Here is a 13,815-nt window from a genome sequence, read left to right as displayed (position 1 = left end):
CTGAGTGTCAGTGCTGTTTGCAATGCCCCAAGACTTACAAACCTGAGACACGCCACAGAGACGAGGAAACCATGGTGTTCTTTACCTTCAGTATGATCTCCACAGTGAATATGGAGGTGAAGGCATAATCTGCATAGCCCAAGACCTGTAGGGTGGAGATAAACATTAAAATACAGATTTAGAGGCAAATTAACTAAAGACGCAGGTTGGGCGGATGTAGAAGAGGAACAGGAGACCTGACACAACCATCCAGCGACTGCTGTGTTTGACACAGCAGGAACCAATTCAATATGCCCGAACCATCTGATCGTGTGCTGTAAGTAAACAGTCTCTGCACCATAGAAACCAGAATAAATTAAACGACTGCTTTGCAGACTGCCTGGAACACATCCCCTTCCATGCTGTGTGGACTTTGAGGGAATTGGTGAGTGGTGTGTGACTATTTTGCAGAGTGGCTGCTGATTGTATTTTACCAGAAGGTCTAGAACGCATCCCATTGCCACCTTGAACGCACCCACTGCCCACTTGAATGTGTCCACTGCCCACTTGAACGCGCCCACTGCCCTCTCTGCCTTCCTGCTGATTGTATGTTACCAGGCTTCTCTTCCTCAGCTGGCTGTAATTGGCGCGTCTAGCATGACTGAACCAAATGTGCAACCGGGACAGCTGCTCTCTCTCCCGCTCCCTTTCTCGATCAGAAAAACATTCTCCCTCTCGCTCTCCCTCACACACTCTCTCTCCTGTCACCTCCCCAGTCTCTCTTTTTCTCCCTCTTTCCCCTGTGACTGTGTCTAAGAAGTCCGATCATTCAGGCTTTTGCCACGCTGTTAATTCTGGGAGGGATCCAAGGTTTCTTACAGTGTTTGTAGGTCGGGCTCCAGTGTCAGGTGATGTAGCGGGCGGCATCTTCGACTGAGGTAAATGCTGCCATCACCTTTAAGAGACTTACGTTGTTCCGAAAGGAGTGCGCTCTGATGGGGTCCTCCGCGGCCAGGGAGCAGCTACTGAGGATGATGAAGACAAGGATGAGGTTGCAGAAGATGTGGTGGTGGATCAGGTAATGGCATCCACGACGGATCCTGAAGAAAAAAATATATATAATTCTCGGGATTTCAAGGTTTGAGAAGATAGTGACACTGACAATCAAACAACAAGATAAATCTCTAAATACAAATGTACCAAAATATAAATGTACCAAAATATATATATATATATATACCATTTTAACCCAATTTTTCTCTGGTCACAACATTGAGAAGTCCACATGGGGATCGTAGCCTGATTTTGACCCCACAGTCGGTTCGTGAGACTCTACGATGTGCCCTGAGTGCCAAACCATTCTGCCGTCCACTACTGCGTTCTCAAACAGGAAGTGTATTCTGACACTCACGCTGGAGGAGAACGCATTCCTTGACCAAGACCAAGCTGGCCTGGACCAGGGCAAACATAAGGGACCAATGAGCCCTCGGATGGACTCCCGGGACTGTCTGTACGCCACCGCCGAGATTTGAACATCTGATCACAAAGGCAGCACCTTAATGGGCTCAGAACACGTACTGCTCGTACGACAGCGTAGTGCCATGAGACATCCTGCCTCAACTTTAAAGGGCTACAAAGAATGTCTACATAACGGTGCCTTGTATTGGTGACAATAGAAATGGAAGTTTACAGAATTATCTTCACACAAAAAGAGTGTCATTGAGTCCAGTCTAAAACAGACACAAAAAACAACTCAAAAGTCTCTCAAATAAATATGTAAAATACATACATATAGAGAACCTATTGACAGGTGTGGGCACAGGGAACCTACTGACAGGTGTGGGCACAGGGAACCTATTGACAGGTGTGGGTACAGGGAACCTACTGACAGGTGTGGGCACAGGGAACCTATTGACAGGTGTGGGCACAGGGAACCTACTGACAGGTGTGGGTACAGGGAACCTATTGACAGGTGTGGGCACAGGGAACCTCTTGACAGGTGTGGGCACAGGGAACCTACTGACAGGTGTGGGTACAGGGAACCTACTGACAGGTGTGGGTACAGGGAACCTACTGACAGGTGTGGGCACAGGGAACCTCTTGACAGGTGTGGGCACAGGGAACCTACTGACAGGTGTGGGTACAGGGAACCTACTGACAGGTGTGGGTACAGGGAACCTACTGACAGGTGTGGGCACAGGGAACCTACTGACAGGTGTGGGTACAGGGAACCTACTGACAGGTGTGGGCACAGGGAACCTACTGACAGGTGTGGGTACAGGGAACCTATTGACAGGTGTGGGCACAGGGAACCTACTGACAGGTGTGGGCACAGGGAACCTACTGACAGGTGTGGGTACAGGGAACCTACTGACAGGTGTGGGTACAGGGAACCTATTGACAGGTGTGGGCACAGGGAACCTCTTGACAGGTGTGGGCACAGGGAACCTACTGACAGGTGTGGGCACAGGGAACCTACTGACAGGTGTGGGTACAGGGAACCTACTGACAGGTGTGGGCACAGGGAACCTACTGACAGGTGTGGGTACAGGGAACCTACTGACAGGTGTGGGTACAGGGAACCTACTGACAGGTGTGGGCACAGGGAACCTACTGACAGGTGTGGGTACAGGGAACCTATTGACAGGTGTGGGTACAGGGAACCTACTGACAGGTGTGGGCACAGGGAACCTATCGACAGGTGTGGGCACAGGGAACCTATCGACAGGTGTGGGCACAGGGAACCTATTGACAGGTGTGGGCACAGGGAACCTATTGACAGGTGTGGGCACAGGGAACCTATCGACAGGTGTGGGCACAGGGAACCTATTGACAGGTGTGGGCACAGGGAACCTATTGACAGGTGTGGGCACAGGGAACCTATTGACAGGTGTGGGCACAGGGAACCTCTTGACAGGTGTGGGCACAGGGAACCTACTGACAGGTGTGGGTACAGGGAACCTACTGACAGGTGTGGGTACAGGGAACCTACTGACAGGTGTGGGCACAGGGAACCTCTTGACAGGTGTGGGCACAGGGAACCTACTGACAGGTGTGGGTACAGGGAACCTACTGACAGGTGTGGGTACAGGGAACCTACTGACAGGTGTGGGCACAGGGAACCTACTGACAGGTGTGGGTACAGGGAACCTACTGACAGGTGTGGGCACAGGGAACCTACTGACAGGTGTGGGTACAGGGAACCTATTGACAGGTGTGGGCACAGGGAACCTACTGACAGGTGTGGGCACAGGGAACCTACTGACAGGTGTGGGTACAGGGAACCTACTGACAGGTGTGGGTACAGGGAACCTATTGACAGGTGTGGGCACAGGGAACCTCTTGACAGGTGTGGGCACAGGGAACCTACTGACAGGTGTGGGCACAGGGAACCTACTGACAGGTGTGGGTACAGGGAACCTACTGACAGGTGTGGGCACAGGGAACCTACTGACAGGTGTGGGTACAGGGAACCTACTGACAGGTGTGGGTACAGGGAACCTACTGACAGGTGTGGGCACAGGGAACCTACTGACAGGTGTGGGTACAGGGAACCTATTGACAGGTGTGGGTACAGGGAACCTACTGACAGGTGTGGGCACAGGGAACCTATCGACAGGTGTGGGCACAGGGAACCTATCGACAGGTGTGGGCACAGGGAACCTATTGACAGGTGTGGGCACAGGGAACCTATTGACAGGTGTGGGCACAGGGAACCTATCGACAGGTGTGGGCACAGGGAACCTATTGACAGGTGTGGGCACAGGGAACCTATTGACAGGTGTGGGCACAGGGAACCTATTGACAGGTGTGGGCACAGGGAACCTATTGACAGGTGTGGGTACAGGGAACCTATCGACAGGTGTGGGTACAGGGAACCTATTGACAGGTGTGGGCACAGGGAACCTATTGACAGGTGTGGGCACAGGGAACCTATCGACAGGTGTGGGTACAGGGAACCTATTGACAGGTGTGGGCACAGGGAACCTATCGACAGGTGTGGGTACAGGGAACCTACTGACAGGTGTGGGTACAGGGAACCTATCGACAGGTGTGGGCACAGGGAACCTACTGACAGGTGTGGGTACAGGGAACCTATTGACAGGTGTGGGCACAGGGAACCTATTGACAGGTGTGGGTACAGGGAACCTACTGACAGGTGTGGGTACAGGGAACCTATTGACAGGTGTGGGCACAGGGAACCTCTTGACAGGTGTGGGCACAGGGAACCTATCGACAGGGAAGTTGTGACCTCGGGCGGGACTCACGGGTTGGTTTGGCTGAGACAGAAGAAGGCGCTGCCCTCAGGGATCGGGGTGACCTTCTCCTTGGGGGGGAGGATGTCGGCCACACTCAGCTGGATACCGACCGTGGCCTCTGAAAGAGTGACAGAGTAAGACACACTCCGTCAAGCGCACACACACCTGATCTGAGCCATCGTTTCCTAAAACCTCTCCAACAGCACACTTCCTCTTTCTGCCCGATATGGTCCTGGAATCCTGAAGGCCTTTACTGGTTAAATCTGATTTGGAGTCCAATTCTGCAATGTATCCAATATATTGCGGTTTTGGGGGGGTTGTAAAAGAGGGTTTAGGAAACACTGATATAAATCACTGGCTGAGTCACAGCAGTGAGGCGGTTACCAATGAGACTGGCTTAGTCAGTCTGTTCATCTCTATTTTCGTCTATTTCCATCCTCTTAAAAATAACTAAGCCCTGTGCGACACCAAAGCCCTCCCGTAGTCCACGGGGGCAGAGGAGACTTCCTGAATGTCCCCTCTAAAGCTTCCTGAATGTTCCTCAATATGTAAATTGGGTCGCCAATAGTGACGGCCCCATGGGAGGCAAAGCCAGACATTGCCCATCCAGAGCCAGACAATGTCTGTCCAGAATCTATGCACAGCCAATTTGTTTTCCCTTAAAATGCTTTGCTCTTTTAACCTAGTCCACATGTCATTGCATATTACATTTTGGTGGAAGATTCTGGGAACAAGACCTCTACCCCTCCATCTGAACAATACAAGGTGGACAAGACCTGTACCCCTCCAGCTGAACAATACAAGGTGGACAAGACCTCTACCCCTCCAGCTGAACAATACAAGGTGGACAAGATCTCTACCCCTCCAGCTGAACAATACAAGGTGGACAAGACCTCTACCCCTCCATCTGAACAATACAAGGTGAAGCAGCCGACACATTTGCAAGACAAGGAGGTGAATGCAGGTGACGCTTGGGTTCTGTGTGAGCTCATCTGTGGAAAACAATGGATAAAGAGGACGCAAATTCTACAAGGTATAGGTCCAAATCCCAAATTAAGTGACTATAAAATATTTGTAATTAATGTGTTACCGCTGACACTGAAATGCCAACTGGCGATATAAAATGAAAGCAAGAGAACCGGCACTGATGATGTAGAGGTTCTACCACCTTACAGGTTCCAGTCAGCAAAGCATGACGTTCAAAGCATGGTTCCTTTTTCCCACGACACCAACCAGACGTTTGGGTGCCACAGTCCTTCCGTACAAAACAGTTACTGCAGTAAACGTGACTACTGGCGTTACTGAATGTGCATTGTGGCCTAAGTTCATTCGCCAAAGTTTGAATAAGTTAGCAGTAATTAACTGTAACTGTTGCCCAGGTTCAGTGTTATAGTTTGGACCTGACAGGGTTCAAAAGCATCTCTTCTGTCCTCTGCTGGCCCCAACATGGGCTTGAACCGGGGACCCTCTACACACACTGACCACTGTCCCCATACGAAGATTTCAGTACTTTTCATTCCCAAAAGTTCTGGTCCTGCAGTGGAACGGAAAGGTCTCAGCATGCATGGCATAACCGACGAGTGCTAGCGACTGAACGCTACGAGCGCGCGGCCCTAACAAGCAAGCCATATCACATCAGCGACACCTAAAGCATACTGGACGCATGGTTGGATGAAGCAGACTTGGGTCAAATACATGTTCATGAGGTGCGTTTGATTAAGCTTGCCGGGTTTGAACTGTTCACAGTTCAGCTTGGGGCGGCTAAACCAAACGCACAAATATTAAAAGTATTTGAAGGATGCATTTGATCCAGGTCTGAAGGACGGCTGTCTCACCTACTCCTGCATGCTCCCCATCTTCTGATGCATGCTCCTCACCTTTTGTTTTGACAGGATCGCGTACAGTTAAAACATAAAACAAATACATACATAAATGAATAGCTTAGCTGTATCTACTGTCCCTGGGTACAGAGGGCAGGTAACCAATGAAATCATTCAACATCCAGACAATTAAAGAGACTTGATGAACATTTGTAAGATCGTAAAATGAGAGGCCTCTGAAAGGGGTGTATAGACATTCAGCTAGCACCTGTTTACGTGTTTACGTGTTTGTGTGTTTGTGCCCTTTCTCACCTTCGGAGTGGTCTGGCTCCTCTTCCTCTTCATACTCTGTCTCGTCATCAACATCAATCTGAGACCAAGAGATCAAATACGTTCAGTATAAAAACATGGGAGAACTCCACCTCCATCACAACAACAACAATAAACAAAAAGCAACAACATCCTTTTTACCTTCAGTTCTTCACCCTCTCCTTCCTTTGTCTCTTCTTTCTTCACCCTGTCAAGTACAAATCAAGGATTTAAACATGGGCCTCCCACGTCTCAGTGTTGTCCCTCATCCATCCACATATCCATACACTTTCTCATCCATCCACACATCCTTACTCTTTCTCATCCATCCACACATCCTTACTCTTTCTCATCCATCCACACATCCTTACTCTTTCTCATCCGTCCACACATCCTTACTCTTTCTCATCCGTCCACACATCCTTACTCTTTCTCATCCGTCCACACATCCTTACTCTTTCTCATCCGTCCACACATCCTTACTCTTTCTCATCCATCCACACATCCTTACTCTTTCTCATCCATCCACACATCCTTACTCTTTCTCATCCATCCACACATCCTTACTCTTTCTCATCCGTCCACACATCCTTACTCTTTCTCATCCGTCCACACATCCTTACTCTTTCTCATCCGTCCACACATGCTTACTCTTTCTCATCCGTCCACACATCCTTACTCTTTCTCATCCGTCCACACATCCTTACTCTTTCTCATCCATCCACACATCTTTACTCTTTCTCATCCATCCACACATCCTTACTCTTTCTCATCCATCCACACATCCTTACTCTTTCTTCGCATCCCCATCTCCTCCAGCTAAGTTGTCCACGGCGATAGCCAAGAAGACGTTCAACAGGATATCTGACGCCAGACCGTCAAGGACGAAGCACAGACAAAAGGGGAATTCTGGAATACTCCGGGTGTTTTCTGTCTTTGCCAAACCAGTGGGTATTTTCCAGAACCCTCAAGGAAGTGAATATTGTGTGTACTGTTTAAATATGTGTACTGTAGGAGTACTAATGTGTACTGTAGGAGTACTAATGTGTACTGTAGGAGTACTAATGTCTACTGTAGGAGTACTAATGTGTACTGTAGGAGTACTAATGTCCACTGGAGGAGTAGTAATGTGTACTATAGGTGTAATAACGTGTACTGTGGCTGTAATAACATACTGTATGTGTAATGACATGTACTGTGGGTGTAATAAAGTATACCTCAGAAGTAGATGTATTGCAGGAGTATGATAATAATGGATTTTTTTTTTTGACAAAAACATTGTTGAATACCTAGAGGTCCAAACACTGTGGTCATTCCCTGTGATCGGACATCAAGCAGCCAAGTCATTACTGAAGGATACAGTTACCACAGATAAACAGGATGACAAAGTAGATGCAGATGATCATGCCAGGGAAGACAGGACCTCCATAAGCCATGATGCCATCATACATCACTAAGTTCCAGTCTTCGCCTGTCAGAATCTGGCATCACATATTGATGTGTATAAATATGTCATTTATATACAGAGAGAAACAATACTCTGTGTTTGTCATTATTTATAGCATTTAACAAAAAATGTAATTGCATATTTTCAATCAGAAAGTCTTGATTGTGAACAGAGCACAATGTTGACACATTCCTTAGATTTTACAAATAACACCACCAATATCAAAACCTGGTGTTACACTGCGAAGCAGTTTAAAGCCTCATTCACTTCCTTATAGTCACTATTTATTCTTACTCTATGGAACACTTCAAAGTCTTTTTAAACATTACTAAGCATTATGAAGCCTTATTCAAGTTCCAGTAAGTCATACTGTAAAAATGGTTCTAAACCAGTATTAAGCATTGTAGGACTTTATGAAGGCCAGTTCCGGCAGGGTCACCTGGAAACAGGTAAGCAGGGCTTGGGAAAAGGTGTCAAAGGTACTCCTCTTGGTCTGCGTCTCGTCGAAATTGAACTTTCCCCCAAAAAGCTGCATGCCAAGCAGGGCGAAGATGATGAGGAAGAGGAACAGTAGCAGTAGCAGTGAGGCGATAGACTTCATGGAGTTGAGCAGCGACGCCACCAGGTTGGACAGAGCTGTCCAGTGACTGGACAGATAGACGGACGTTACTCGGGCAACACAGCAGATCTGAACCCACCACATAGAGTGCAAACAGCAGTGAAGGACGATGAAGCCCCGGGATGGACCTATGACCTACCGTGTGACCTTAAAGATCCTGAGGAGACGGACGCAGCGCAGCACGGAGATGCCCAGAGGCGGCATGATGTCCAGCTCCACCAGGGTGGTCTCTGTGATGCCTCCACACACCACGAAGAAGTCGAAGCGGTTGAAGAAGGCCTTGAAGTAGCCGGTCCGAGACGTGCCCAGGGCGTACATCTTCAGCAACATCTCAACCGTGAACAGAGACAGCAGAACCTTGTTGGCGATGTCTGAGGGAGGCCGGGTGAGAGGGTCATCGAGACGGTTGGGTTGGTCTGTTGGGTCAGAGCCCCGTTGGTGTGTGTGTGTGTGTGTGTGTTACCCACCCTGCACCTCCGTGAGCCACTGTGGCTGGTTGTAGTGCTCCGAAGCGCTGCAAATGGTGTTCAGGAAGACCAGGAACAGAACCAGCCAATAGAACGTCACAGACTTGACCGCCACTCGACAGTTCCGGCGACACACGCGGTTCCACCGCCTCAATGTTCGACTAAAGTGAGGAGCAGAGCAAACACACACACAACCTTTCTCCTTCACAAACTTTAAAATACGATTGGTCTCCTAGATACCATCGCATGAAATAATGCTGGTCTCCAAGTAACCATCCCATAATTCACAATGAAACAAAGGCTGTAGGATTGGCAGCAAAAACCTAGAGGTTAGAGGTTAAAGAGATAGCCCTGGAGGATTAAGAGAGCACAGATCCCTCAAACTCAAATCTGGACCTTGAAGCCAGTTCCAATCCATATTTTAATTTCAACCCAATAATCATGGACTAATATAGACCTGGGACACCAGGTGTGTGTCAGTAATGATGATGTAAAACAGGCTGGCTCCAGACCTTGTGGGTAAGAGTAGCCACTCGGTTAGATAGATAGCCAAGAGGTTAAAATGACAGTCTAGAGTTTAGAGATATAGCCAAGATGTTAGAGTTTCAAGATATATCTTCAGTGGTTAAACAGATTTTCTTTTTATGCAATAGTCATGTTAAAGAGTGTACAGAAAAAAACATGTTTGCTGTTTAATAGACTTTATGAATGGACTTTGACTGTGTTAACATTAAAAAACAGATAATTCCCATGAACTTCCAGAATGGACTGAGACTCACCAGCAGCTGTTCATCATAATTAGAGCGCTGATGACATCAGTTAAAGGAAAAAGAGCAGACAACAACAGGTTAAACTATGGACTAGAAAACAGGACTTTGTACTAGAAAACAGGACTATGGACTAGAGACAATGACTATGGACTACTGACAAAGACTATGTACAGGAGAACAAGACTATGGACTAGAACATAAGACTGTAACCACAAAAAAGGCCCAGAAATTGTGCATTGATTGTTAATTGATAAAAAACCAAAAAAACATCTGATGAACAAAGTAAACATCTTGAATGTCACATCCCACATCACGTCACATCCCAAAATGCTTATATAATGAAGATAAACGTGTATGTATTTAGATGTTACCAGCAGGCGGCACAGCGATCAGTGTGTTCTTCATCAATGTTTTCTGTATTGGTAGAGGCTGTTTCACTGGCTGGAAGACTCGCTGAGAGAGAGAAGAGAGAGGGATAGCAAAAGAAGAGTTATTGCAGCCAGCAGCGTGGTTTGGAGGGTGAGTAGGGGATACCCTAATGCCCCAGGGCAGTGAAGGGGACAATGCCCTGGTTTGAGTTCTGTCTTTTGGAATGGGACGTTAAACAGGTGACCCGACTCTGGTCACTAATGATCCAACAGGTTGAAAGAGCATGGGTGATAACCCTGGTGTCAGGGTGAAATGCCCGGTGACATTATCATATCCTCACGTCCGCGTAATCATTGACAGCTTTCAGTTCGCTCATTTCCTTCATCACTACAATAAGAAAAGGTTTGAAATAAATTATAGCTAATTGGCAAAAATAAATACAAAATGTTCATCACTGGGCCAGCAATAGACAGGTTGCTGGTTTGATTCCATGAGCCGACCTGGTGAAAGATTATGTTGTGGCGTTGAGCAAAGTACTTAACCTTAATTTTTTCATGTAGCTCTCTATGCATAAGAGCATCTGCTAAATGTCTGAACATGTAAGATATTTAATAGAGGAGGAAGCAAGGCCTGAAAGGGACATATGAGAGTGCGTGTGACCGAGAGGAGCAATCTACTTGAAATAGAGTCAAGTGATTTCTCAAGAGACAAACTGAGAAAGAGGCCCATTTATAGAACAAGGAGGTGTGTGTGTGTGAGTGAGTGAAAATAAGGCTTTAGCCTGCTCTCCTCATCGAACTGCTCAGTTAGCTCTCAATGTGAAATGGTTACAGCAACACCCCTCCATTCACTCACTAACACAAACACACATAGAGCTGCCTACCATGTGTCTCGTTTGAGTGGCTGAACCATCCAGACTTGCCTTTCTTCTTGTCTGAGAGATCCCCCAGGTTGGGACCTGAGGACAAACCAACACACATCATATTACAACCATTCACCATTCAGACCTTAGGACTCTTTCACGCATGACACATTTCATAACAACTAGAGGTTTCAATACACCAGGGGGGTGTCATAGATGAACTGACTGCTACGTAACACCTGTTAAGTCACCTGGGTGGTGTCATAGATGAACTGACTGCTACGTAACACCTGTTAAGTCACCTGGGTGGTGTCATAGATGAACTGACTGCTACGTTACACCTGTTAAGTCACCTGGGTGGTGTCATAGATGAACTGACTGCTACTGAACACCTGTTAAGTCACCTGGGTGGTGTCATAGATGAACTGACTGCTATGTAACACCTGTTAAGTCACCTGGGTGGTGTCATAGATGAACTGACTGCTACGTAACACCTGTTAAGTCACCTGGGTGGTGTCATAGATGAACTGACTGCTACGTAACACCTTTTAAGTTACCTGGGTGGTGTCATAGATGAACTGACTGCTACGTAACACCTGTTAAGTCACCTCACAAAAATAAATGCACAAACACATGCATGAAAACACAAACAGACACACACACAGTGCTGTGGTACTCACGTCTGTTCCCGTCCTCGTCAATCTCGTCCATGTCCTCTGCCTGGGTGATCCAGTCCATGTACCCAGACAGGTCCTCCTCCATCTGCTGCTTCTCCCGGAGCTTCTGGAAGTCTCCTCGTGCCTGGGCCTTCTCCCTCTCCTTGGAGAACTCTCTGCACGCAACGTAATACACATCCAGTCAGCACACACAGAGAGCAAGCACACACACACACACACACAAGTGTGCACGGTGATGATACTGACCCACTCAGTACACCCAGAACCAGGTTCAGGACGAAGAACGAGCCAAAGACGACCAGGCTGACAAAGTAGACCCAGGGCATCTCAAAACCTATAGCATCATTCATCTGGCGGAAGAAATAACACAATCATTTACTTAAACTACATTTGAGTTGAATATATTATAATTGATGGAATTACGGCTGTGAAGAATAAAGCAGAGAACAGTAGAGTACAGTAGTAGGAGTATAGTAGTATAGAATACAGTAGTATAGAGTACAGTACAGTAGAGTAGAGTACAGTAGAGTAGCGTTAATAGATTACAGTATTTGTTTGTGTTGTCTGGTTCTGACCCAGTGGATTACAGTGTATGTTTGTGTTGTGTGGTTCTGACCCAGTAGATTACAGTGTATATTTGTGTTTTGTGGTTCTGACCCAGTAGATTACAGTGTATATTTGTGTTGTGTGGTTCTGACCCAGTAGATTACAGTGTATATTTGTGTTGTGTGGTTCTGACCCAGTAGATTACAGTGTATATTTGTGTTGTGTGGTTCTGACCCAGTAGATTACAGTGTATATTTGTGTTGTGTGGTTCTGACCCAGTAGATTACAGTGTATATTTGTGTTGTGTGGTTCTGACCCAGTAGATTACAGTGTATATTTGTGTTGTGTGGTTCTGACCCAGTACAGTACGTCGGTCCATCCTTCCATAGTAATACATTGGAACACGGTCAGCATAGCAAAGAAGAAGTTGTCAAAATTGGTGATTCCTCCATTGGGTCCCGCCCACTTCCCTCTGCACTCTGACCCGTTAACTATACACTGACGACCGTGACCGGCGAACGCACAGGGCACTGGGTCATCTTCTGCATAGTTATCTGGAGGAGAGATGGGGGTGAGAAAGGGGTGAGTGTAAAGAAATGCTCTCAAATCAATGCTTATAGTCTATAACCTCATAACATTAACCTCATTGTAAAAGTTTGATTTCAAATTGTTTAAGCCAAAAGATAAAAGATAAGATAAACTGTCCCAATGCTTACAGAGGTCTTTGAATGTCCTGTTCCTCTCCAGGGGAGATGCATTGGGTCAGGTGTGACAGGTGTGTCAGGTGGGTCAGGTGTGTCAGGTGGGTCTGGTGTGTCAGGTGTGTCAGGTGTGTCAGGTGGGTCTGGTGTGTCAGGTGTGTCAGGTGTGTCAGGTGTGTCAGGTGTTTCAGGTGTGTCAGGTGTGTCAGGTGTGTCAGGTGGGTCTGGTGTGTCAGGTATGTCAGGTGTGTCAGGTGTGTCAGGTGGGTCTGGTGTGTCAGGTGTGTCTGGTCTGTCAGGTGTCAGGTGGGTCTGGTGTGTCAGGTGGGTCAGGTGTGTCAGGTGTGTCAGGTGGGTCAGGTGGGTCAGGTGTGTCAGGTGGGTCTGGTGTGTCAGGTGTGTCAGGTGTGTCAGGTGTGTCAGGTGTGTCAAGTGTGTCAGGTGTGTCTGGTCTGTCAGGTGGGTCTGGTGTGTCAGGTGGGTCAGGTGTGTCAGGTGGGTCTGGTGTGTCAGGTATGTCAGGTGTGTCAGGTGGGTCTGGTGTGTCAGGTGTGTCAGGTGTGTCTGGTCTGTCAGGTGTGTCAGGTGGGTCTGGTGTGTCAGGTGTTTCAGGTGGGTCTGGTGGGTCAAGTGGGTCTGGTGTGTCAGGTGTGTCAGGTGGGTCTGGTGTGTCAGGTGGGTCAGGTGTGTCAGGTGTGTCAGGTGTGTCAAGTGTGTCAGGTGTGTCAAGTGTGTCAGGTGTGTCTGGTCTGTCAGGTGTGTCAGGTGTGTCAGGTGGGTCAGGTGTGTCAGGTGGGTCTGGTGTGTCAGGTATGTCAGGTGTGTCAGGTGGGTCAGGTGTGTCAGGTGTGTCAGGTGTGTCAGGTATGTCAGGTGTGTCAGGTGGGTCTGGTGTGTCAGGTGTGTCAGGTGTGTCTGGTCTGTCAGGTGTTTCAGGTGGGTCTGGTGTGTCAAGTGGGTCTGGTGTGTCAGGTGTGTCAGGTGGGTCTG

The 13,815-nt window shown here is 47.8% G+C and overlaps 1 protein-coding gene across 7 annotated transcripts in view; it reads right to left on the bottom strand.

Annotated features, from left to right (window-relative positions):
• cacna1fb (calcium channel, voltage-dependent, L type, alpha 1F subunit) overlaps window positions 1–13,815 on the bottom strand; it is a 59,830-nt gene that overhangs the window by 22,508 nt on the left and 23,507 nt on the right. For 4 of the 7 annotated variants that reach the window (XM_034296022.1, XM_034296027.1, XM_034296023.1 and 1 more), the window contains exons 7-23: window positions 12,482–12,678; window positions 11,825–11,928; window positions 11,582–11,733; window positions 10,923–10,997; window positions 10,042–10,123; window positions 9,680–9,706; window positions 8,901–9,061; window positions 8,573–8,804; window positions 8,254–8,461; window positions 7,728–7,848; window positions 7,159–7,231; window positions 6,530–6,575; window positions 6,371–6,428; window positions 6,074–6,115; window positions 4,248–4,356; window positions 950–1,079; window positions 86–145 (exon numbers count right to left, since the gene is read on the bottom strand). In XM_034296022.1, coding sequence (XP_034151913.1) covers window positions 86–145; window positions 950–1,079; window positions 4,248–4,356; window positions 6,074–6,115; window positions 6,371–6,428; window positions 6,530–6,575; window positions 7,159–7,231; window positions 7,728–7,848; window positions 8,254–8,461; window positions 8,573–8,804; window positions 8,901–9,061; window positions 9,680–9,706; window positions 10,042–10,123; window positions 10,923–10,997; window positions 11,582–11,733; window positions 11,825–11,928; window positions 12,482–12,678 — 1,877 coding nt within the window. The remainder of the gene's footprint in view (window positions 1–85; window positions 146–949; window positions 1,080–4,247; window positions 4,357–6,073; window positions 6,116–6,370; window positions 6,429–6,529; window positions 6,576–7,158; window positions 7,232–7,727; window positions 7,849–8,253; window positions 8,462–8,572; window positions 8,805–8,900; window positions 9,062–9,679; window positions 9,707–10,041; window positions 10,124–10,922; window positions 10,998–11,581; window positions 11,734–11,824; window positions 11,929–12,481; window positions 12,679–13,815) is intronic. The other 3 variants (XM_034296025.1, XM_034296026.1, XM_034296028.1) reach the window with 1 other exon arrangement.

Source organism: Esox lucius, chromosome 12, assembly GCF_011004845.1.
Source record: "Esox lucius isolate fEsoLuc1 chromosome 12, fEsoLuc1.pri, whole genome shotgun sequence".
Classification (NCBI taxonomy): domain Eukaryota; kingdom Metazoa; phylum Chordata; class Actinopteri; order Esociformes; family Esocidae; genus Esox; species Esox lucius.
This window is presented reverse-complemented; position numbering and strand designations above follow the sequence as displayed.